General features: G+C 38.6%; 3 protein-coding genes across 5 annotated transcripts in view; 2 read left to right on the top strand and 1 right to left on the bottom strand.

Annotated features, from left to right (window-relative positions):
* Positions 1 to 11,137: 11,137 nt before the first annotated feature.
* Positions 11,138 to 14,308, top strand: LOC145470458 (uncharacterized). The gene is made up of 3 exons (XM_081454273.1): positions 11,138 to 11,472; positions 12,978 to 13,115; positions 13,603 to 14,308. Exons 1-3 carry the CDS (start codon positions 11,160 to 11,162, stop codon positions 14,076 to 14,078), a joined length of 927 nt encoding a protein of 308 aa, XP_081310399.1. The 5' UTR covers positions 11,138 to 11,159; the 3' UTR covers positions 14,079 to 14,308.
* A 1,549-nt stretch (positions 14,309 to 15,857) lies between these two features.
* The window catches only part of LOC145470465 (uncharacterized), a 28,569-nt gene continuing 19,716 nt past the window's right edge, over positions 15,858 to 24,710 (top strand). The window contains exons 1-2 of one of the 3 annotated variants that reach the window (XM_081454281.1): positions 15,858 to 15,936; positions 17,802 to 18,141. In XM_081454281.1, the coding sequence (XP_081310407.1) occupies positions 17,829 to 18,141 (313 nt within the window). In that variant the 5' untranslated portion in view covers positions 15,858 to 15,936; positions 17,802 to 17,828. Of the gene's footprint in view, positions 15,937 to 16,688; positions 16,724 to 17,761; positions 18,142 to 24,710 lie in introns of those variants that run through there. The other 2 variants (XM_081454280.1, XM_081454282.1) reach the window with 2 other exon arrangements.
* On the bottom strand, positions 22,281 to 23,849 carry LOC145470257 (uncharacterized). The gene has a single exon (XM_081454090.1). The coding sequence runs from the start codon at positions 23,767 to 23,769 to the stop codon at positions 23,185 to 23,187; it is 585 nt and encodes a 194-aa protein (XP_081310216.1). The 5' UTR covers positions 23,770 to 23,849; the 3' UTR covers positions 22,281 to 23,184.

Genomic DNA, 24,710 nt, shown 5'->3' with positions numbered 1-24,710 from the left:
GAACAATTTGACAACTCACATGCGATTTCCATGCCAACTTGCTGGTGATAACTCAACAGGTTGCTAAGTTAACCACATGCATGGTGCAGTGCAAAACAGATTTCAATCATGCAAAATTCAAAAGTTTCACATTTTCACGGCCTTTTAAGTGTTAATTTTTGTTTCAGAATTATTTTAAAAAGTTTTTTTCAAATACGTTTCACTTTTTTTTTTCAGTGAAACGTCTTGATAGCTTATTCACAGCTTTATTTTTCACAGGTTTTTTGAGCATATTTTCAGTGAAATTTCTTCACAGGTTATTTCAAAGGTTTATTCACAGGTTTTAAAAGTGAAATTTCTTCCTATTTTGTTCACATGTTTTTTTCACATGTTTTTTTCACATGTTTTTTCACAGGTCTTAAAATTCACAGGTTTTTTCACAGGTTCTAGATTTTGTGATTTTTCTACAAAATTTAGCCCTTGCAAAATTCACAGGTTTTTTCACAGCGTGTTTCATTTAACACGACATATGCCTTTACAAAGCTACAGATGAACTCTCTATCGGGGTTTTGATATGTCATAATGTTTGTATTAATTTTGACTTGCATTATATGTCTGCTATACTAGCTGCGTTGGCTTTATTTCAAAGCAAGATAAAACAATTTCACCCGCCTTTTTCTAGGAAAAGATGTAAATAGAAACACAACGAGGTGCTTGTTGTGGCAAATGAAAGGTCATCATTGTTCCGTTGGGCTGAATTCCGGTAAATAAAATGTGTGAAAGTAAATTGACACAGGACAAGCTAAAGCAGTGAAGGCAGCTGAAGTATCTTCACTTCTCTTGCGAAAACCGAAAGTCAAATGGTAAAATAAAAGAAGACGAGCAAAAGCAATAAAGGCAGGTGAAACATTTCCAAGTTACGCAAATGTCATCCATCAGTATCAAAGTAAATATTTATCTCGATTCAAAGAAAATTAACATAAAGAGAATCGGAGAGGCAATAAGGATGATATGCGTAATGATGAGGACTAAGTACTGACTACATTAACTTAAGATCACCTTGTCAATATATTTTATATCCTACGCAGAGGACCTCGGATTCAGTTCTTTTCAATTTCTGCTCCAGATAAGGTAAGAAATGTCTGTATCTTGCCACAATTTTACTACCGGTCACTTTTAAAAGCTACGCTTTTTCAGGTTTTAATTTTCTTCTTGTTAAGGACATTATGGCGTGTTGGGAAATACAAAATGAATGTGCTACAAGTTATTGGGAATTGCTCCTGGAGTTTGACCATATAATAACTCAATCATTGGTGTCACATTGAGAATTTCATGTCCTAAACCGAAGTTTAGTTGATTGAAAAACAACGGCAATAATTAGTAAAAGCTGACTTATAGCTATATAGCAAGCTCTCGATTTTGCTCCATGGCTATGTCATGCCAGATGTGTCTTTATTTTTTCATCAAGAATTTTTCAATTATGTCAATTTTCTTTGGTTCCAAAAGTCAAGCTAAGAAGTACAACATAAAAACTTGTAAGCGCGATCCAAATTACGTCGATTGAATTGTCATTTCCAGTAAACCGTTGTTTCAGGCTGTAGTGCACAGGTGCAGTCTACCTGCTTAACCAACCGAAAAGAAAAATGAAACGACTGAAAACAAGCCATCTTTAAATTGACCTTAATACCTTAATATACCCAGACGTTTAATGGAAAAAGCGTCTCCTTTCAAATGTAAAGAATGTATATTTATACCTGACAGGTATTTTCACTGAATACTTTTCGCTTTGACTTTGGCGTAAACAAGGAGATCAATAAATGCAATAGAGGGAAATTTTTTGAACATGTAAAATACAGCAGGTCCGAGAAGGTTTTTGAAAAAAAAATCCACTTTTTTAGTCGTTCTAACTTCAGCAGGTTCAAATCTTATTTTTTCTGCTCTCAAGAAGTGCAGGAAAAGACTGGAGATCTCGCTGGAGTATACGTCTTGTGTTGGCTTTATTTTTCAAAGAATTTTCACGGTGTACTTACCGTCTTCAAGAAAAAGATTTGCATATCAAAGGCAAATTAATGTTTAATACAAAGCGGAAAAACGGTTCCGAATGAGCGATAAGCTCGAGAGGACAAGGGGAAGATCATTAATAGTTCTTGACACTAAATTAAAACCACACCACGCGAAATTAAATTTCGCTTACAATTTTCACCTCAATAGCGATAAAAGGTATTTTAAAAAAGAAACAAAATGTTTCCTTTCCGAATTTACGTTGGATGGGACTGCCATTGTTGATAAAGGAAAGCATCAACCCTTTATTATTTATTTCTTTCTCTTTGGAAAACTCAAACTTAGAATATTACAAATAAATCAATTGACGCGGTATTACGATTTCACAAGGAAAATTTCTGCTGTTTACCAAGCCTCAAACGTAGCGTGTACAGTGGATTTTCTGGCGGGGTTTGTGAACTCAAGATTCATAGGAAATAGACTGCATGCAAACGTTTGCAACTTGGGCCTACCAAAAGACAGACAGTACATAATATTAAAATAAACTTGGTGCTCTACTCTGAAGAGAGATGATGAACCATAACAATACTAATGTTTCCTATTGAGTTCTGTCGAAGTGCCTGATCTCTGTAACAAAACTTGCGTTGGAGGTCATGCACACTGCGTCGACGAGTGGTATGCAAAGTTCAGCACGTTTGCGAGGAGACGGACTCGGGTCCGCGATGGAAAACAATTGTTGTGTTTTCTAGTCTGTGAAAAGCTAAGCTATTTCTAAGTTTTGTCGAGTTTTGAAAGAAGAAATGAAGAAGTGTGTAATGAGAATTACCGCTATATATAGACTAACGAAAGGTGAACAAAAACATATCCTGAATCAAAACAACAAGATCTCCCGCATTTAGGCGCTGAGCCGTTTATAACTAGTCGTTCAATGCGAATCCTTGTCTTCGGCCGTTCGAATGCCTAGCATCATCAGTTTCAAAATGGTTTTTAGCAGTTCGAACGGATGGCATCATCCGTTCGAAATTTCTCCTTTGCCGTTCGAACGTTTACAGCATCCGATCGAAATTTTTCCATGGCCGTTTGAACGATATTTGAAACCGCACTATATACCACAACGATATTTGAAACTTCCGCACCATGATGTACACAATTCTTGCCCAGAGATGATGACATGAGAGTTTCTAATCTGTAACTAGGTGCTTTTTGGGGTATTTTAACCCCTACAACAATTTAATGAAGCGTACCTCTCTTTTAAAAAGACTATAAACAACAATCTTGTAAGTCATTAGCTTGGAAATTGTAAAGTAGGACCTTTTTGAGCTTCGTTCGAACCAACCGATTTAAAATTGCAATTAAGTCGCTCGTGAGTGACATAAATGAGGGCTAAAGAAGGGACTTTTTTATTTATTTCTTCTTTTAAGGTTGGAGTTCCGTTTATTTCAAAACCAGCCAAAAGAATTTCACCTGTCTCCCTCGAGGAAAAGATATAAATAGAAAAAGCTGTTTATTGTTAAACACAAAGGGGACAAAACTCTTTGGGATGAGTAAATTCTTGCATTAGCGCTAAAAATTATTGGGAATTGCTTCTGGATTTTGACCATATAATAACTCAATCATTGGTGTCACATTGAGAATTTCATGTCCTAAACCGAAGTTTAGTTGATTGAAAAACAACGGCAATAACTAGTAAAAACTGACTTATAGCTATATAGCAAGCTCTCGATTTTGCTCCATGGCTATGTCATGCCAGATGTGTCTTTATTTTTTTCATCAAGAATTTTTCAATTATGTCAATTTCCTTTGGTTCCAAAAGTCAAGCTAAGAAGTACAACATAAAAACTTGTAAGCGCGATCCAAATTACGTCGATTGAATTGTCATTTCCAGTAAACCGTTGTTTCAGGCTGTAGTGCACAGGTGCAGTCTACCTGCTTAACCAACCGAAAAGAAAAATGAAACGACTGAAAACAAGCCATCTTTAAATTGACCTTAATACCTTAATATACCCAGACGTTTAATGGAAAAAGCGTCTCCTTTCAAATGTAAAGAATGTATATTTATACCTGACAGGTATTTTCACTGAATACTTTTCGCTTTGACTTTGGCGTAAACAAGGAGATCAATAAATGCAATAGAGGGAAATTTTTTGAACATGTAAAATACAGCAGGTCCGAGAAGGTTTTTGAAAAAAAAATCCACTTTTTTAGTCGTTCTAACTTCAGCAGGTTCAAATCTTATTTTTTCTGCTCTCAAGAAGTGCAGGAAAAGACTGGAGATCTCGCTGGAGTATACGTCTTGTGTTGGCTTTATTTTTCAAAGAATTTTCACGGTGTACTTACCGTCTTCAAGAAAAAGATTTGCATATCAAAGGCAAATTAATGTTTAATACAAAGCGGAAAAACGGTTCCGAATGAGCGATAAGCTCGAGAGGACAAGGGGAAGATCATTAATAGTTCTTGACACTAAATTAAAACCACACCACGCGAAATTAAATTTCGCTTACAATTTTCACCTCAATAGCGATAAAAGGTATTTTAAAAAAGAAACAAAATGTTTCCTTTCCGAATTTACGTTGGATGGGACTGCCATTGTTGATAAAGGAAAGCATCAACCCTTTATTATTTATTTCTTTCTCTTTGGAAAACTCAAACTTAGAATATTACAAATAAATCAATTGACGCGGTATTACGATTTCACAAGGAAAATTTCTGCTGTTTACCAAGCCTCAAACGTAGCGTGTACAGTGGATTTTCTGGCGGGGTTTGTGAACTCAAGATTCATAGGAAATAGACTGCATGCAAACGTTTGCAACTTGGGCCTACCAAAAGACAGACAGTACATAATATTAAAATAAACTTGGTGCTCTACTCTGAAGAGAGATGATGAACCATAACAATACTAATGTTTCCTATTGAGTTCTGTCGAAGTGCCTGATCTCTGTAACAAAACTTGCGTTGGAGGTCATGCACACTGCGTCGACGAGTGGTATGCAAAGTTCAGCACGTTTGCGAGGAGACGGACTCGGGTCCGCGATGGAAAACAATTGTTGTGTTTTCTAGTCTGTGAAAAGCTAAGCTATTTCTAAGTTTTGTCGAGTTTTGAAAGAAGAAATGAAGAAGTGTGTAATGAGAATTACCGCTATATATAGACTAACGAAAGGTGAACAAAAACATATCCTGAATCAAAACAACAAGATCTCCCGCATTTAGGCGCTGAGCCGTTTATAACTAGTCGTTCAATGCGAATCCTTGTCTTCGGCCGTTCGAATGCCTAGCATCATCAGTTTCAAAATGGTTTTTAGCAGTTCGAACGGATGGCATCATCCGTTCGAAATTTCTCCTTTGCCGTTCGAACGTTTACAGCATCCGATCGAAATTTTTCCATGGCCGTTTGAACGATATTTGAAACTTCCGCACCATGATGTACACAATTCTTGCCCAGAGATGATGACATGAGAGTTTCTAATCTGTAACTAGGTGCTTTTTGGGGTATTTTAACCCCTACAACAATTTAATGAAGCGTACCTCTCTTTTAAAAAGACTATAAACAACAATCTTGTAAGTCATTAGCTTGGAAATTGTAAAGTAGGACCTTTTTGAGCTTCGTTCGAACCAACCGATTTAAAATTGCAATTAAGTCGCTCGTGAGTGACATAAATGAGGGCTAAAGAAGGGACTTTTTTATTTATTTCTTCTTTTAAGGTTGGAGTTCCGTTTATTTCAAAACCAGCCAAAAGAATTTCACCTGTCTCCCTCGAGGAAAAGATATAAATAGAAAAAGCTGTTTATTGTTAAACACAAAGGGGACAAAACTCTTTGGGATGAGTAAATTCTTGCATTAGCGCTAAAAATTATTGGGAATTGCTTCTGGATTTTGACCATATAATAACTCAATCATTGGTGTCACATTGAGAATTTCATGTCCTAAACCGAAGTTTAGTTGATTGAAAAACAACGGCAATAACTAGTAAAAACTGACTTATAGCTATATAGCAAGCTCTCGATTTTGCTCCATGGCTATGTCATGCCAGATGTGTCTTTATTTTTTTCATCAAGAATTTTTCAATTATGTCAATTTCCTTTGGTTCCAAAAGTCAAGCTAAGAAGTACAACATAAAAACTTGTAAGCGCGATCCAAATTACGTCGATTGAATTGTCATTTCCAGTAAACCGTTGTTTCAGGCTGTAGTGCACAGGTGCAGTCTACCTGCTTAACCAACCGAAAAGAAAAATGAAACGACTGAAAACAAGCCATCTTTAAATTGACCTTAATACCTTAATATACCCAGACGTTTAATGGAAAAAGCGTCTCCTTTCAAATGTAAAGAATGTATATTTATACCTGACAGGTATTTTCACTGAATACTTTTCGCTTTGACTTTGGCGTAAACAAGGAGATCAATAAATGCAATAGAGGGAAATTTTTTGAACATGTAAAATACAGCAGGTCCGAGAAGGTTTTTGAAAAAAAAATCCACTTTTTTAGTCGTTCTAACTTCAGCAGGTTCAAATCTTATTTTTTCTGCTCTCAAGAAGTGCAGGAAAAGACTGGAGATCTCGCTGGAGTATACGTCTTGTGTTGGCTTTATTTTTCAAAGAATTTTCACGGTGTACTTACCGTCTTCAAGAAAAAGATTTGCATATCAAAGGCAAATTAATGTTTAATACAAAGCGGAAAAACGGTTCCGAATGAGCGATAAGCTCGAGAGGACAAGGGGAAGATCATTAATAGTTCTTGACACTAAATTAAAACCACACCACGCGAAATTAAATTTCGCTTACAATTTTCACCTCAATAGCGATAAAAGGTATTTTAAAAAAGAAACAAAATGTTTCCTTTCCGAATTTACGTTGGATGGGACTGCCATTGTTGATAAAGGAAAGCATCAACCCTTTATTATTTATTTCTTTCTCTTTGGAAAACTCAAACTTAGAATATTACAAATAAATCAATTGACGCGGTATTACGATTTCACAAGGAAAATTTCTGCTGTTTACCAAGCCTCAAACGTAGCGTGTACAGTGGATTTTCTGGCGGGGTTTGTGAACTCAAGATTCATAGGAAATAGACTGCATGCAAACGTTTGCAACTTGGGCCTACCAAAAGACAGACAGTACATAATATTAAAATAAACTTGGTGCTCTACTCTGAAGAGAGATGATGAACCATAACAATACTAATGTTTCCTATTGAGTTCTGTCGAAGTGCCTGATCTCTGTAACAAAACTTGCGTTGGAGGTCATGCACACTGCGTCGACGAGTGGTATGCAAAGTTCAGCACGTTTGCGAGGAGACGGACTCGGGTCCGCGATGGAAAACAATTGTTGTGTTTTCTAGTCTGTGAAAAGCTAAGCTATTTCTAAGTTTTGTCGAGTTTTGAAAGAAGAAATGAAGAAGTGTGTAATGAGAATTACCGCTATATATAGACTAACGAAAGGTGAACAAAAACATATCCTGAATCAAAACAACAAGATCTCCCGCATTTAGGCGCTGAGCCGTTTATAACTAGTCGTTCAATGCGAATCCTTGTCTTCGGCCGTTCGAATGCCTAGCATCATCAGTTTCAAAATGGTTTTTAGCAGTTCGAACGGATGGCATCATCCGTTCGAAATTTCTCCTTTGCCGTTCGAACGTTTACAGCATCCGATCGAAATTTTTCCATGGCCGTTTGAACGATATTTGAAACTTCCGCACCATGATGTACACAATTCTTGCCCAGAGATGATGACATGAGAGTTTCTAATCTGTAACTAGGTGCTTTTTGGGGTATTTTAACCCCTACAACAATTTAATGAAGCGTACCTCTCTTTTAAAAAGACTATAAACAACAATCTTGTAAGTCATTAGCTTGGAAATTGTAAAGTAGGACCTTTTTGAGCTTCGTTCGAACCAACCGATTTAAAATTGCAATTAAGTCGCTCGTGAGTGACATAAATGAGGGCTAAAGAAGGGACTTTTTTATTTATTTCTTCTTTTAAGGTTGGAGTTCCGTTTATTTCAAAACCAGCCAAAAGAATTTCACCTGTCTCCCTCGAGGAAAAGATATAAATAGAAAAAGCTGTTTATTGTTAAACACAAAGGGGACAAAACTCTTTGGGATGAGTAAATTCTTGCATTAGCGCTAAAAATTATTGGGAATTGCTTCTGGATTTTGACCATATAATAACTCAATCATTGGTGTCACATTGAGAATTTCATGTCCTAAACCGAAGTTTAGTTGATTGAAAAACAACGGCAATAACTAGTAAAAACTGACTTATAGCTATATAGCAAGCTCTCGATTTTGCTCCATGGCTATGTCATGCCAGATGTGTCTTTATTTTTTTCATCAAGAATTTTTCAATTATGTCAATTTCCTTTGGTTCCAAAAGTCAAGCTAAGAAGTACAACATAAAAACTTGTAAGCGCGATCCAAATTACGTCGATTGAATTGTCATTTCCAGTAAACCGTTGTTTCAGGCTGTAGTGCACAGGTGCAGTCTACCTGCTTAACCAACCGAAAAGAAAAATGAAACGACTGAAAACAAGCCATCTTTAAATTGACCTTAATACCTTAATATACCCAGACGTTTAATGGAAAAAGCGTCTCCTTTCAAATGTAAAGAATGTATATTTATGTCTGACAGGTATTTTCACTGAATACTTTTCGCTTTGACTTTGGCGTAACCGACAAGGAGATCAATAAGGTTGGCGTTCCGTTTATTTTAAAGGTTGGAGTTCCGTTTATTTCAAAACCAGCCAAAAGAATTTCATCTGCCTTCCTCGACGAAAAGATATGAATAGAAAAAGCTCTTTATTGTTAAACACAAAGGGGAGAAAACGCTTTGGGATGAGTAAATTCTAGCATTAGCGAAGGGTAAGATCGGTTATTTCGGCTCTCGACATTTTTGTCAAAGACTTCCTTGGCGACTAAACAGCAGAAATATTTCTCGTGATATCAATCCAGTTAACTCCCGCCCCAATTTCTGGGAGTAAGAGAAGATCTTGCTGTGGTAAATGAAAGCTCATCATTGCCCCGTTCGGCTGAATTTTGGTAAATAGAATTTGTAAAAGTAAATTTTTAAATTTATTTTTTAAGAATTTATAAATGTAAAATGAAACGGAATGCAATGAAGGCAGCTGAAGTATATTCAATTCTCTTGCGAAAAACTAAAGACGTCATGCGAATGTCATCCATTTAATATCAAAGTAAATATTGATCTCGATTCAAAGAAAATTAAATGTCAGAGGAGAGCCAATAAGAATGATCTGCCTCATGAGGGCTAAGTACTGCGTGCAATTCATTAAGATTACATTGTCAATATATTTTTCAGAGTCCAGCGCAGAGGACTTGAGATACCAGTTCTTTCAAATTTCTGCTCTAGGTGAGGTAAGAAATATGTATATCTTGACACAATACTACTACCGGTTCCTTTTAACAGCTAAGTACTTTTAATAGTAATGTTTTTGTTTTTAGGGAAGTAAATTTATGACGAGCTAAGGAATATGTGCTTTTTGGGAATCGCTTCCGAAATCAGGTGTTTGATTGTGTAATAGCTCGATGATCGGATCCAACATCTTGAGCTGAAGTTTCTCTGATTGAAAGACAATGGCAATAATTGATAATTAAAAGAGAACATTTCGCAAGCTCTCGATTCTGCCCTTATCTTTAATTGTCATCGGAAAAAGTGTCTTTAGTTCTTTTGACGAGACGTGTCAATTATGCCAATTTCCTTTGGTTCCAGTAAGACAAGCTAAGAAATAGAATGTAAAAACTAATGCGCGAGATAAAACGCACTTACTACGGAAAATTTTGTCTGTCCCGAAAAGGCCAACATATGTTTTCTTAAGGGTGCGATTCTTTAAGAAAACCCAAGATTGGATTCTTAAATCCGAAAACGGATTTTGCGTTTCTTTTCTAAACAGATTAATCCAAGATCACTCGGATCATGGTGCGTCAAAGGAACCGAAGATTCCACTCTGGGCAAGGATTCTTCGGTTCTTTCGATGCACCATGATCCGAGTGATCTTGGATTGATCTGTTTAGTAAAGAACGCAAAATCCGTTTTCGTATTTAAGAATCCAATGTTGGATTTTCTTAAAGAAACGCATTCTTGCTGGTCATATCTTTTCATGGTCCTAACTTACTGTTACAAAGAAACTACTTGTAAGGCCCCAGTTATATGGTCTCGGGTAACCGAGACAACCCTAGCCCCAAGGCAACTTTAGCGAGCGTTTATATGTGAAAACGTACTCCCTGTAGGCCGAGTCAAAGTTGACCCTGCGTGATTATTCATAACTCTTATTGAATAATCAAATGTGCAAATATCCCTCTTTTTTGGAGTTTCTCTCGATCATTCGATCACAGTGGGTTTTGCTGAGTTAATTTTTACTTCTTTGATATGAATTTCTGCTTTAAATCGTAAATCTAGGCAATACGTGTCACTCGCCACGCTGAGCGATGTTCCGGTTAGGCGAGCCAAAGCGTTGATATGAAGAAAAGTTGTCTCGCTTGCCGGGGTTACCTTACCTGCCGAGGCGAGACAACTCGCCCACCCGAGTTGTCTCGCCCCCCGAGACGGGTTCACGATCATAATGTAAACGGTTGGTTGAATTTTGCAAAGAAATAAGCTAAAAGTTACCTCGGCCAGGGTAACTCGGGGGAAGGCTTGTCTCAGGTACTCGAGACCATATAAATGAGGTCTAAGATATATTAGATACACTTGACTGTTTATTGTATTTCAATTGGGCCCTAAAGCTGACCAGTTATCATAAGAAATGCGATATTAGAAAGAAATCTACGTTTGCACTGCCTCGAAAATTAAGTTACAAAATGACAACTAATTTTCTGTCGATTTTTAGAATCTCCCACCGGTTTACAAACTTTATGTGAGAGTCTTGTCGTTACTTCAGATAAGTCCCTCTGTGCTACTCAAGAGGATCAAGCTAAGAAATAAAGATTCCCAAAAGGATGTGACAACCTTCGCTACTTTTACCGTCTAAATTAAGGAGGTTATTAATTTCTGCCGTGCAGAAACGAGGACAGCAATGGTTGGGAACCTCGATCTTTTTAGTGATAAAATTAAACAGACGCTTACAACAAAACTGAATCTCAGTACTGGTGTTATTTAGTATCAATTACAGGTCATTTTGAACTTTTTTATTTCACATGTAGCACAGGCACTGGCGCATTCAATTCAATATGAATCCCAAGTTTTGGCTCTCAGTTGCGTTCCTGATGTCCCGGATTGGTGTATTTCAAGCTGCTGTCCAATGCCAAACAGCGGAATACTCAATTGGAGGAATGTTCCTCAAGGGCCACACCTTTAAAACAAGCAAGGTTGGATGGCCTGTAGGGTGCTATTTGATGTGCGAAGAAGAGGTCACGTGTCAAAGCTACAATTTCGTCATTGGTCATAAAGTCTGCGAACTGAACAATCGAACCAAGGAAGCGAGACCTGAAGATTTTAGGCCGGATCAGACAAGGTTCTACATGAAAAGGGCAAAAAACAGAGGTACACTTCCACTCTCCTTTCTTGCATGTTCGTCTCATTTTTCCAATACAGCTATTTTCAATGCTAGCGTCCGTGGCGAGCTTAATTTTGAGCGCGGCTGCGGATTCTCCTACCGGAGCGGCGAAACCACCAGGAGAAAAGGTGGGATGTCTCCGTACATGGCTTCGGCGCAATGGACGTTGCATAACTATATGCTAACATCCCACAGGCCGGAGGAAGGAATCACGACTGTATGTAAAACATACGAGACGTTCCACCCAAACAAACCTCCCATACCTAACCTCTACCTCAGCGAGGTGCTAAAGCTTCTCTTAAAAGAAAACTCTTTTCATTTTTAACGGCAACTCATGATACGGCAATGACTACAGAAATGGCGGTCTCCTTGGCCAACATTTTCACGGCCGCGGCAGAAAGAGAAATCATTAACCACAGCCACATAAATCCCCAGGCAGGGTTGTTCGAAAGCTGGTTAACGCTAACCTAGGATTAAAAGTTAACCGAACTATTAATTTTGCTTGTCTAAGAATATTTTTTATTGCTCACGTTTTGTGTGGTTTAAGCTTAGTCAAGCTCAAAACTGAAGGACAAATATAATAACCAGAAAATCTCACCGAAAAAAGATATTTCGATGATGTCATTTCTCTATGGATCATAAACAAAAAGGAAATAAACACGTTTATAAAGCTGGTGAATAACTATTATGCATATCAGTGACCGTAAAATTCACCGCTGAAATTTCAGATAAAGAAATAATTTTGTTAGATAGATGCTTACAGTATACAGGGGGGAAAGATTTGAGAAAGAATCTATTCTCGACGTGCGAGTGCACTTAAAACCGACAAAAACTCTCCAAGACACGCACTTCATCTCCTGGCACCCTCCAGGCGTCCGGATCATGGGCTTTTTCAAAGGCGAAGACTTACGACTTCTGAGAACCAACTCTTCTCAAAAGCGACATTTCAAGAAACATTACACAATTCAAACGCGGATTACGCAACAGAGGTTACCCACTGCAAAATATACAAAGAAGACCCAAAAGAATTTTGCAGTTTGTGACAGAATATCGCCCATCTTTGCCTAATCTTAAGGAAATATTCTTATGAGTAAATGGCATTTAAAAGAAAATCAGCCCTTGCTAAGAGAGTTCTCTAAAGACCCTTCCCTGCTTTTATACAGAAAAGGGAGATCTTTGAAAAACGTCCTTCTTTAAAGCAAAGCTTTAGAGGTCAAAGTTTCTTCTTTTCAGTAGGAGTCGTGTTTGGCCTATCAACCATTTGTAGCATCAATCCGGAACAAAGCATTAGCATGTAAAATCCCAAAAGTCACGTAAACGTTTGCCTGAAATTAACTCAACCAATAAAAAGAATACTTTCCAACATCGTCTAACGTACATAAGAGGGTTACGAATAAGGTTTATCTGTTATTAGCTCTTCTTGTTTATAAAATTACTTGAAGCAAAATTACTTTATCTCAAAATTACTTTATCTTTTCATTTTATCTCACAGTCCCGCTTGGTTCCATTCAAGAGCTTCCTGCTGAATCGTGCAGTGAGATCAAGGCTAGTGAAGGAAATGAGATGGTTCACGGGGATTACTGGATATACTCTGACGGGAATGATCAGAAAATCCTGGCTCGCTGTGAAGGTACGGCCTTTTAGTTTATTGATAAAGAAGTTTAATTAACCTTTTAGCACCTCCAAAAAATTTAAATTTGCAAGAGACCGGAGTAGCTCAGTCTATTGATCGATCGACCAATAAATTTTGAGGGCAAACAGCCTTTTTGTTTTCAACGGCACAAGTATAAATTAAAGCGTCCAAAACAATCCAGAGGTGAGTGCTGATTGGCAGAAATATTGAATTTTTGTCCGCCTGTGGGAGCGATCGGTAACGATCTTAACCTTTGTGTTTAAAGAAACTGGTTTTACCTCTGAAAATTTCCCTCAATATACCTGGGACTTGATGCTAATGAAAAAAAAAAAAAAAATTCAAATTGTGTCATGTTAGCAGATGACTTTAAAAAAGATTTATAACATTGATCTGATTGGCCCCTGAGCCTTAATGTTAAGAGTGTGCCACAGGATCGCAACGTAAGACATGGATGCAAATATTTTTCTCTGAAAATTCATTTTAGAGAACTGGCAGAAATTAAACACAGAACCCGTTTGCTTTGGGGCGCGAAAAAAGCAGTACGGCGCCTTTAACATCACGAAGAGTGGACTTCTCAAGACGATGAAGCTCGTTCGCAAGTCGGGCTCGGTCAGATGCAGCCCGAGATACCCGGAATCCTTCTGGGGCTGCTCAAATGTACTAAGGTATGGCAACAACAGCTTACAGACTATCATTACCAATGCAAAGAGAGACGCCATCCTGCCACCTGCTGGAGACCTGAAAGTACAAGGGTGTGACAACAAAAAACACTTTTACAGTCTTAATGGAACTACCCACACATCTCCTGAGCTCATTTTCCCGGACCTTCCTAACAAGCTGCCTGTGTCACGCAATCAGGAGTTGCAGATATGGTACGGACAGGATTGGATCGATTGTGATGAAGATGACAACAGTGGCGAAACATGTGTTGATGTGTATGCGTGGTATGCTTTAACATGAGCATCTGACTTATTCGAAGCAGTAGGTGTTTATAGACACTGAAAAATTAACGTAAACGCTGCTCATATTTATCTTCTCTTGTATTGAACCTTGTAACTTAGCGCATAAATGCAGGAAGACATTCACGGAATAAAATGCTAAGAATTGTAGAAATATGGAAGTAGCGTCGAGCAATTGCCAAGACGACGAAGCATTGTATGTACTATACTTTTTTTACCTGGCTGTAAGGGCTAATGTAGTAATTACACATCTAGGCTGTCACGAATAGTTTTTTAGGCTCGACTTTTTCTTCAACAGCATTCTTATTCCAGACTACAGTACATGTATCAAACATTAAGTATAAATATCAATAGTTATCGGAATGCATATTAATTAGTTTATACATTTGCATTCTTTGTATCAAAATTTACTATTCTTGCTGTTAAAAATATTAAAAAAAGATGTTGAATGTTTATAGTGGTCGATGCGCTTAGCTACAACTAGCTACAGTTCTCAGGCATGCCACTTAAGGAAAAGCACATTTTTTCCAAAACTTTTTTTTTTTTTATCCATAGTTCTGTCCAGCTGACCAATCTAAGTCTCTCACGAGCAACATTTGGGCCGGTGAATGATCTTATGCATTTTAGCTTAACCATAACAGGTTTAAAAATCTCAACAGGCGGGAGGCACTCCAGTTGGTTATTTACAAGCATAACAGAAGAGTTGAACTAGGGTCTGTGGGGAAACAACTCCAGCTTTAAAAGTGGTCAGAGCGAGACTTGAGCCCACGACCTCCGGATTTCAAGTCCGGCGCCCTAACTACTCGGCCACGCTACCTCCACAGATGTTACAATCATTTCCTGTAAGATGTCTTGCCTCCAGGTTGAAGTTCATTTTCGTGGACAGGTCTGCTATCCTGTAATCACATGTACCATAGTTTTTGCATGAGCACTGACTTCCTTTACGCTCTAATACTGGTCTCCTTCACCATTTGCAAATCTTGACTGGTAGTTCTACAGGGTTTAACTTAACCCGCCTCCTGGCTCAAGAGCTGCGAGTGTTAGACAAGGATTTAAATGTACTGATTAAATATCGGCCGTTTAGCGATTGAACCGTTGTTGATAAAATGTTTAAGGCAGTACCGGTAGTCAGTATTTTAGGTTCGTTAGTAAAATTAGTTACAAGTTGTGATTTAGCTCTGTATTGACGTGGCAAAAGCATAATCTATATTAAAATACCAACCTTTCTAGAACTTTCTTGGAAACAACATGAACGCGTGAGTTCACCGTGCTGTAACATCACTTTTCATTCAGTGTTTTCTTTATTTGGAAATTTCACTACGTTGCTGATGCGATTGTCAAGCAGCCGTTACTATACAACCGATCTACATTGTTAACACTAAATTGCAATCGCAATGGGCGGGGGGGGGGTACTTATATTTGGAATAGGTGCGTGTAAGTATCAAGTAGATAATCTTTTTTTCGTTTCGCTGGGAATTTACGCACTGGAATTTTAGTTAATACAATTTAGGTACTCTGTTTAAGGATTAGGCGGAGGGTGGGAGATGATTGACATTTTAGGCTTCACATCAAAAGGCTCTCAGAGAAAACCCTTTGCCGAAAATGGCAGCCTTTTATTCCATCTCAGTGTAACTAAACCGACCGCAGATGAACGGATGAAGAACAGGAACGTGAAGGAAGACTATCTTCCGTGATGTTGGTGGAATTTCGAGGCGATTGGAGCATTTGGAGCCCTTTCCCTTCAGTGGACTCGTTAGGCTGAAATCACTCAATGCCCAAATTTTGGAAAGGATATCCAGAGGACAAAATAGTGAAGCTAACTGAAACCATCTAAATGTCCACAAATCGGCCCATAACCGGTAGGTGAGAGAGCTTCGTGTACTAAATATTATTATTATTTATTATTTATAAACCTCCCACGCCAAACAAGGAAACACACCTCAAGCACGGTACGTATATTTTATTTATACTCCTTCGTGTCTTTAAGACATAAGAATAGAACCGTTTTTCCCGGCCATGCAAATTATTATATTTCAACTGTTTTGAGACTTCAGTATTACTGCATTGTACGGACGCTCAGTTTGCGAGCTTGGGATAACTGTGTTTTGACCGCATGTGAGGCCAAAATCATGATGCGGTGATATCTCAAAGGAAAACGAACGCCTACCTCGGTAAATGCCATGGCTTGTGATCCTTTCGGATAGTTTTTATGCTGAATGTGACGTGGATCTTTTGGTTTTGCCCGGTTTTCTCTGACACTGACACTTGGATCACTTTGTTGTGCCAGCAACGCGCAACCTTGGGTTTCTTCTGCCTCGGGATTAAACTAATTTGTTTATACTTGACTGGAATAAACAAGGTCTTGGTAAATGATATCAGCCTCAGCTTTCAGTTTCGGCTGATGAAATAATTCTTTATTATTGGTGGATAGCAAACCACGCAAAATTTGAGATCCTTTCAGTTTCAGATTTGCGTCAGTTGATTGATTGACAAAAAAACGAAACCTGAGAAGAATGCTAATAAAAATGATGCAGGAAAACTGCGCAATACATTTCGTGTCTCGTTTTTTAGGAAATAAGGATTCAAAACAGTGAAAATCTTGGATAAACGTCGGCGAAAACCTTTTCATTTCTGCTTCGGAAATTGGTAAGAAATGTTAGATTAATTTTGAAATTCGTATGTCGGCGATAAGTTGTGGTACGGTCCTATTTCTTAAAATAAGTTTGCCCGCGTCTTTTCAGGAAAAATATGTCACTACCAAAAACTGATTAGAGATGAGTAAACTTTGGTGAGGAAGAAGACAAGAGAAGAGGAAGAACGGTTATCTTTATTTATGTCAGAGATTTCTTGGGCGAATAATGATATGAAATATTTCTCGCGATATCAGTCGCGTTGACCAACACCCTAATTTAATGGATTAACAGATCCGGCTAAAGCAACATGTTACTTTTGTCTCAGTATGTCGGAATAGTTCAATGCATCTTCGCCTGTAATAATAGAAATTTATTGAGTTACGGTTTGTTAATATGAAGAATGATCTAGAATAAGTTGAATGAGAAATATCAGTAAAACAAAACTTGAGCTTTTCGTTGGGACAAAGAAACTTGTTAATATCAGCAGGTGGCCGCATTAAAGGGTCCAGAGCATAGAGCGAAGGTATGTAATTTGTTACCTTATTTCCAACACGGAAATCTAAAAAAGTGGGCACCCGAGTTCTTCTGCTTTTCAGTCTGAAAGAAATATCAACATAGAGTTCTAAGAAGGTATACTAGAACCTGCCGGAGGCGAGGAACCATTCTATTAGCTTTCCTTTGTTGCCCAACATTCTTTTAGTTCAAATTAATATTTACTTTGATGTTAAATGAATGACATTTACGTGAGTTTTAGGCCCCGTCCGCGAAAATTAGGTGCAAAATGACAGATAATTTTTTATCGATTTTTGGAATCTTCAAACGTTCCCTTGAGCACATACAAGTACGTAGTGAACTGGGACGTTCTCGTTACACTAGTGAATGTGATGCGTGCTATTAAACGGGATCAAGCTGAGAAAAATAGATCCAATCCATTCTGTCTAAATTAAACATGTCAATAATTCCGTTCCCGACAAAGGAGAGCAATTGTGCAGAGCTGCAGTCTTTTAGATGTTAACAAGAACATGGATTCTCCATGGCAACTAATTGAGATCACTAACATGTCATTTTGAACGTTTCTATTTCGCTTGTAGCAAAGTCACTGAAGCATTCAATTCAATATGAATCCCAAGTTCTGGCTGTCAGTTGCGTTCCTGATGTCCCGGATTGGTGTATTTCAAGCTGCTGTCCAATGCCAAACAGCGGAATACTCAATTGGAGGAATGTTCCTCAAGGGCCACACCTTTAAAACAAGCAAGGCTGGATGGCCTGCAGGCTGTTATTTCATGTGCGAAGAAGAAGTCACATGTCAAAGCTACAATTTCGTCATTGGTCATAAGGTCTGTGAACTGAACAATCGAACAAAGGAAGCGAGACCTGAAGATTTCAAGCCGGATCAGACAAGGTTCTACATGAAAAGAGCAAAAAACAGAGGTACACTTCCATTCTCCTTATTTCTTTTTTTTTTTTTTTTTACCCTTTTACAACTCAGTCGCGTTAAATGCTATTGCTTAGCATGTGTAGCTGGTTTTGTTTCAGCAGCACGGACTCTCCAATGAGAGCGGGGAAGCCGCGAGGAATGATGGGAAGCAGTCAAGCTGAAATGTTTTTTTTTTCGTGGCTTAGACAATTCAACCAATTTTTATACTCGTAGTAATCAAAAAACATGAGTGCGTTCGACACCGTCTCTTTAATATATATACCTTATGATTTCAGTAGCTGACTTTTAACCTCTGTCTATTGCTAAATTTTACAATAACTATCTAATTTCTTGCGCGCTGATTGGCTCATTTTTACCATCAATAAGAGTACAGACGGATAAAATTTTAATTTATGCAAGCTTTCAAGTTCAACTTCCAGCTGTCAAACTGTCAACTTTTTAACCAATGAGATTTTGTGGACTTTTTCAAGAAGCCAATCAAAAAGCGAGAAAAGCTATTGACAATGTTCGCGTCATTTTGAATAACATTTACTTATCCCTTTGTTTACGGCAAGTTTACGGCGTTTACGGCGGCCATTTTGGGGTCTTGTTATTGTAAAAAACAAATTGACGTCAGTTTTTTATTCGTCAGTCCTCTTATTGATGATAAACTTCGTCATTACATTGTCAAAGTTTACTGCGAAAACCACTCGCCTCCGGCTCGTGGTTCCACAGCCACTTTGACAATGTTATGACGCAATTTATCGCATAAAAGACTGACGTTAATTTGTTAAATCAGCATTTTTTATCAGCAACCGAGGTTTTACATGCACGTATATTATAGTGTCAAAATCAATTCCAGTGAAGTCAGTGAAGAGGTCCGCTGTGTAAAATACGATTTGTTGATACGTGCGTGGGCGCCTGTTTCCATAGACTCACAAAAATATTTACAAAAGCCTTCTAATTTCGTGCTAAATATTTTCACGGGTAATGTTTAAGCGTAAAAGCTAATTTGGAAATGTTTACTTTTTACGTACATTATTCTAAGCTGGAAGCACAAATATAAGGAAACTTTTGCAATCGCGAGCAGTCCTTTATCATCAGTCGTAGCAGCAGTATGATTAGGAACTTCATCTGAGTTAGACAAAGAAGGTAAACTTTTTTTCTTATAAAGTTGTTAGCCGCTACGTTGACATGACGGAGCGAGGTTAAAACAATCTTTTATTAAACTGGTAACACTGATTACTTGAGGTAAAATTTCTCGTATCCAACTAACGGTTATCAATACGTCATATGTGATCGTGAAAAGCAGCCTCGCACCCATTTCTTCGTCAGAAGTAACAAATATTACACGAGACAAGCAAAACACTGGTCGTATTATCACTGCCAGTGTGACGTCACGTTTCGCTTGGATGAAATTCAAAATGCCGCCCAGTGGGTGAAGTACAAGAGGTTGATAAAAATGCGGAATTTCGCTCCGATATTCTGCCCCATTTTCTTAGGTTCGTTGATATGTGGTTTATATTACATTGAGGAATCTTTATTTGGTACTTTTTGGTGGCCAAAATATTCAAAAGGCAGATAATTTGATCGAGAACTTTCTGTTTTGAAGCCAATTTGTCGAGCAAAACTGTTATCTGGTTGACCTTTCGAGGGCCACTGCATAGCGAAGCAGAGCCATATGATTTTAACCCAAGAATAGGAGGTTCGACAGAGGGTATACTTAGCTTCTTGTATGTGGAATTTCAGTTCTTCAGTGCTCGTGGTTCGTCTCATCAATCCCTACAAAATGCAAAGAGTGGCTGTGTGGAAAGAACAACCATGTTTCAGATTAGGTAAGTTTTCACCTTTGTCGTACTACAGTCTACATTTAGAGCAATATCCGTAATTTGGTTAATAGTTATGGCTTGATTAGTGATTCGGTTCTATTTTATTTTGATTTTATTTGGGAAGAGGAGCCTTAATTTTCTTTTATATGCTAGGTCTGCTGCAAATATTATACCAAGAGACCATATTTTCTCTTGATTATACATAGTTATGTTACATGAAAAACTCAGCTTAGTTCCTTGCCGGTGGCCTAATTGTGACTAACTTTTCCCTGATTTTAGTTTGGAATTCGATATTTTAAAAATTGATAAATGCTGTTAATCCACTGAATAGATCTATCAGAATCTATTGATTTGCAAGGTCATAATCAGCTAATAGTCCCCATTTGTTCATCTAAAAGTTGTAGCCCACTGAAAACAGGTTATTAAAGACACTTCTTGTTTTTTGCAGGGAATGTCACTGGAAGGAACATATCATAATGCACAAATTTCCTTCCAGAATGCCACACCTGGCAGCACTTAGGGATTCTGATGAACATTTTCCCTTTGAAGGCTAATGCCCCCTCCCCCCCTCCCCAGATGATAAACTGGCATGGAGTTTTTAACTCACCTAAGCTTAGATTTTTAAAAATTTCTTTATCACCTGTCAAAACATGCATATGAGAGCTACGATTTGTTTCATATGTTTAATCATGCTGTCAAATTTACAATTTTCATTTTTGCATCCCCTTAAGCACTTTGCCACACCTCTAGTTAAACTCCCATTGATTGACAGCCCAAGATATTTCCTTTAAAGGCACAGAGTCATACAAAGGCTTACCACAGCTTGATTGTCAGTATAAATCAATTGACAAGTTCAATTTGGAATTCATTTGAGATACCAAATTTACGATAGTTTTAATTAATTGATGTGAAGTTAAAAAAATGTGACTTTTCTGTTATATCAGCAACTAAAATAGATGTCACCAACCTTATTGACTTAAACACCATAATGAAGAAAAAGCTAGGGTGGTGAAATTCAACCATTTTTACACAAGGATAACTGAACATTGAGCTATGAAGACGAAAAAACAGAGCAAAAGAGGGGAAATTCTCTGGAGCTAACATCAAGGTTTTCAGCACTGACTGCTATCACACTAACCACATATAGAACCACTAACAGTAGATCAGGCACGACATGTATGGCCATATATGGTCAGAATGAGAGCATAGCTGCTAAGCACACTGGAGGAGAATGAAGCTTCTGGACCTCCGGAGTCTGAGGGAGAAATTGATTCAGTTAATCAATCATTCCTTTATTTGGTAATGCAGGTTTTATGAAAAGTAGCCTTCATTCGGTGTCCACTCCATGGACATTATCCATTCCGAGAAGATAGGAACAGATAATGTCCAAGGACAAATGTGCAAGCAAAAATCTTTGATGGATTAAATGGCACATAGAGTCATAATTGAAACTATAGGCTGATGTGGACCTGTGAAGAGCAGGAGATGATTATAAAAGCAGAATAAATAAAAAGAGCTAATAGGAATAAAACTTGTTAAAATTAAAAAAAATTAATTAAATAGAATAAATGTCTGATTGTCTTTACAGCATTTCAGCATTATAACACATTTTTAGCATTTGCTGTCGTTTATTTTGAGCGCTATGCAGCAATATCTATTTGGTGACATTTAGTGGAGGGTTGTTTTTTAGTTGGAATATGATGAGAACTTAAGTGGCAGTCCCGCTAAAAGCGGTCCACTCGACTTCGGGACCAAAAATAATTTTCCTTCATTTTTTGTCACTGAAAAGGGTTTGACACATATATAAAAAAAAGCTACGAGCCAAAATTGAATTTTGGCCGAACTGAGTTTGCCGACCGTGATCAGAAAGGTAAAATTCACCGATTTTGTGAAGCGCGCTACGTCGCCTAAAATGCAGCTCACGGAATTTCGTTTCCGTACGAAATTTAAGGTACATTCATTACTATGACTGACGAAATATGGAAACTTTTCGAAAAATTCTAAGCTTACCTGCGAGGCTAATCTCGTTCCCAGATCTCTTGTGGACGAAGCCGAAGGCGAGATCTGGCCAAGTAGGAAAATTTCTTTTTCTTGATTGACTGCTCAATTTGACTCCTGTCCAATCCCTTCTTTGAACATTTACGCGGTTTTCCGCGATAAACTTGAATGGGTCAATGTTACAAATATGGCGCAGTCAGGGGAATTTGCAACATTTGACAAAAACTTGTGCCGTCTTTGCGGCAACACAACAAATAACAACCAGAGGTTCACGATTTTTTCGGATTACAAAAAACCCCGCAAAATTACAGCGCTTGATAAGCGATTTTGCAAAAGTAAGAGTACAGGAGGACGATTGTTTTCCTAAGCACGTGTGCAGGAACTGTTACCGAACACTGTTAAATCTACGAGACAAGCTGCTTCCATTTCAAACGAGATGTGCCACAACGCAGATAAATCTTGGGAAAGGAGGAGAGAAAGTCAAGCGGACTCGGAGCTCACCAAAATCAAGCCCTTTTACCTCGCTTTGTCGTGCGCAAAGGCAAAAAGAGAGTCGCATTAACACGCAAAATTAGTCCGGGAAAGTGTTATTCCATGATGAAAAAGTCAAGTTCACCTTCAACTGCAAGTTGCAAAATCGGGCCGATTAAGAAAGAAGCAAACTGCGCTTTTTGCATTGATCAGAGTTATTTGAGTTTTCAAGTAGCAGAAATATCAGCCCCGCGATCAATGGTGGAACTGAAACAACCCCACAGCTTTCTTCAAACTCACGTTTTAGTCTGGAAACTTCCGCAATTGGTGGAAAAGAAAAGTAGATAAGAAAAGACGAGAGGAGGAGAGATTTGGAAGTAATTTACAATTCGGGATTGAACAATCCAGAGGTAAGTTTTACGGATTTCCTTTCTTTCGCGCGATCCATGTGTTTGTTCGAGGGCATGAAAATTTGACGAATATCTGGCTGTTACATATTCATGACACAGACGCCATTTTGGGTCTACATTCCAACCACGTTGTTTAATGTCATTGGTTAAACAATAACTCAACACATGCACAACTATGCATAATGGTCAGCGGTATTCTCATATATAACATCCCCCTCCTTTACATTACAATCAAAGAAACAAATGAGGAGAATGAAATAAAATAAAAGAACAATCAACTCAACATTAATCAAACAGTGTCTGTCATTGTTCACGTTCCAAGAACTGTCTTTTGTTCCAGAACAACTTGTTACAGGTCTAGTCTGACTGGTTTTTTGACTAGTCTTCCACTTCGAGTCGTATACAAGGGCGGGTCTTTAGCTTCCACTATGTCTGATGAAGGTGGCACATCACCGGCTGGGATTTCCTCATCAGCTGAGGGATTTAAGTGGTATTCCTGTGGTGAGCGCTCCGTTTGTGAGCTTGCTGGGAATGTGGTTGCTGCATGTGTTTTGTCTGGCTCAGGTTCTGTCTGCTGATTGATGTTTCCATGACGTTTCCGATATCCCATATGAGACTTTGTTGGGTCGTTCCTTAGAGCCACTCGATTACGTCTGATTCTTTGGCCGCCTACCTCTACTACATATGATCTAGGCAAGACATGTTTCTGCACTACTGTTGCCGCTCTCCATTCCTTTGACCCTGGCTCCGGTTTTACTCTGACGTGATCACCCGATCTGAGTGGTGGTAGCTCTTTGGTGCCCTGGCGGTCATGGTAGTACTTTTGCTTATCCTTGCCATGTTTCATTCTTGCCTTTATCTTCTGGATGCTGTGTTTTTCAGGCTCCAATAGACCACGTGCCATTGGTAGTGTTGTTCGTAGCCTGCGTCCCATAGAGAGCTGTGATGGGGACAGGTCAATTCCTGGAAGTGGGGACGCCCTGTACTCTAGGAGTGCTTTTCTCTTGTCTCTATTCTTTCTCCATAGAGACTTCACTGTTTTAACTGCGGCTTCCGCCTTTCCATTCGCTTTGGGGTGTTTTGGACTTACTAGAACATGTTCAAAGCTGTAACGTTTGGCAAAGGTCTCAAATTCTTTGCTTGTGTACTGGCTGCCGCAGTCAGTGACTAGTTTTGGTGGGATGCCATGTCGACTGAAATGTTCTTTTAGGACTTCAATGGTCTCCTGGGATGTGAGATCCTTCAGTTTGGTCACCTCAATAATCTTAGAGTAATAATCAACTAGCAACAGGTAATGTTCACCTTCAAAGGCAAATATGTCTGAAGCGGCCATTTCCCAAGGCAGGTCTGGGACATGGCTTGGTATCAAAGGTTCTTTCTGCTGTGCAGGGGCATAGTCATGGCACGTGGTACAGTCCTTGACTTTTTCTTCTATCTGTGCACTCATGCCGGGCCAGTGAAGGGCTTCCCTGGCTCTTTGCTTACACTTTACGATTCCCAGGTGTGTTCCATGTATTATCTCCAGCATGGCTGGCCTCATCGACGGGGGTACTACGATTCTCATTCCTCGGTAGATTACTCCATCTAGTACCGCAAGCTCATCACGTGTGTCCCAGTATTGGCGGATGCTCTGTGGGACTTGTTGCTTTGTTTCTGGCCAACCGGCTTGAATCATAGCATACAGCTCATGGAGCTCATTCGCTGTGTTTTGTTGGAGTTCTGCATACTTTGGTTCGGAAATCGAGATTCTTTCCAACATGTTTACTTGTATCTCTTCTTCTTCCGGTGGTGCCTCATTTAGACTTGCTCGGCTGAGGGTGTCTGCGAGGACTTGCTTCTTGCCTGGAAGATATTCCACTTTTAGATCATAGCCAC

Source organism: Orbicella franksi, chromosome 15, assembly GCF_964199315.1.
Source record: "Orbicella franksi chromosome 15, jaOrbFran1.1, whole genome shotgun sequence".
Taxonomy (NCBI): domain Eukaryota; kingdom Metazoa; phylum Cnidaria; class Anthozoa; order Scleractinia; family Merulinidae; genus Orbicella; species Orbicella franksi.
This window is presented reverse-complemented; position numbering and strand designations above follow the sequence as displayed.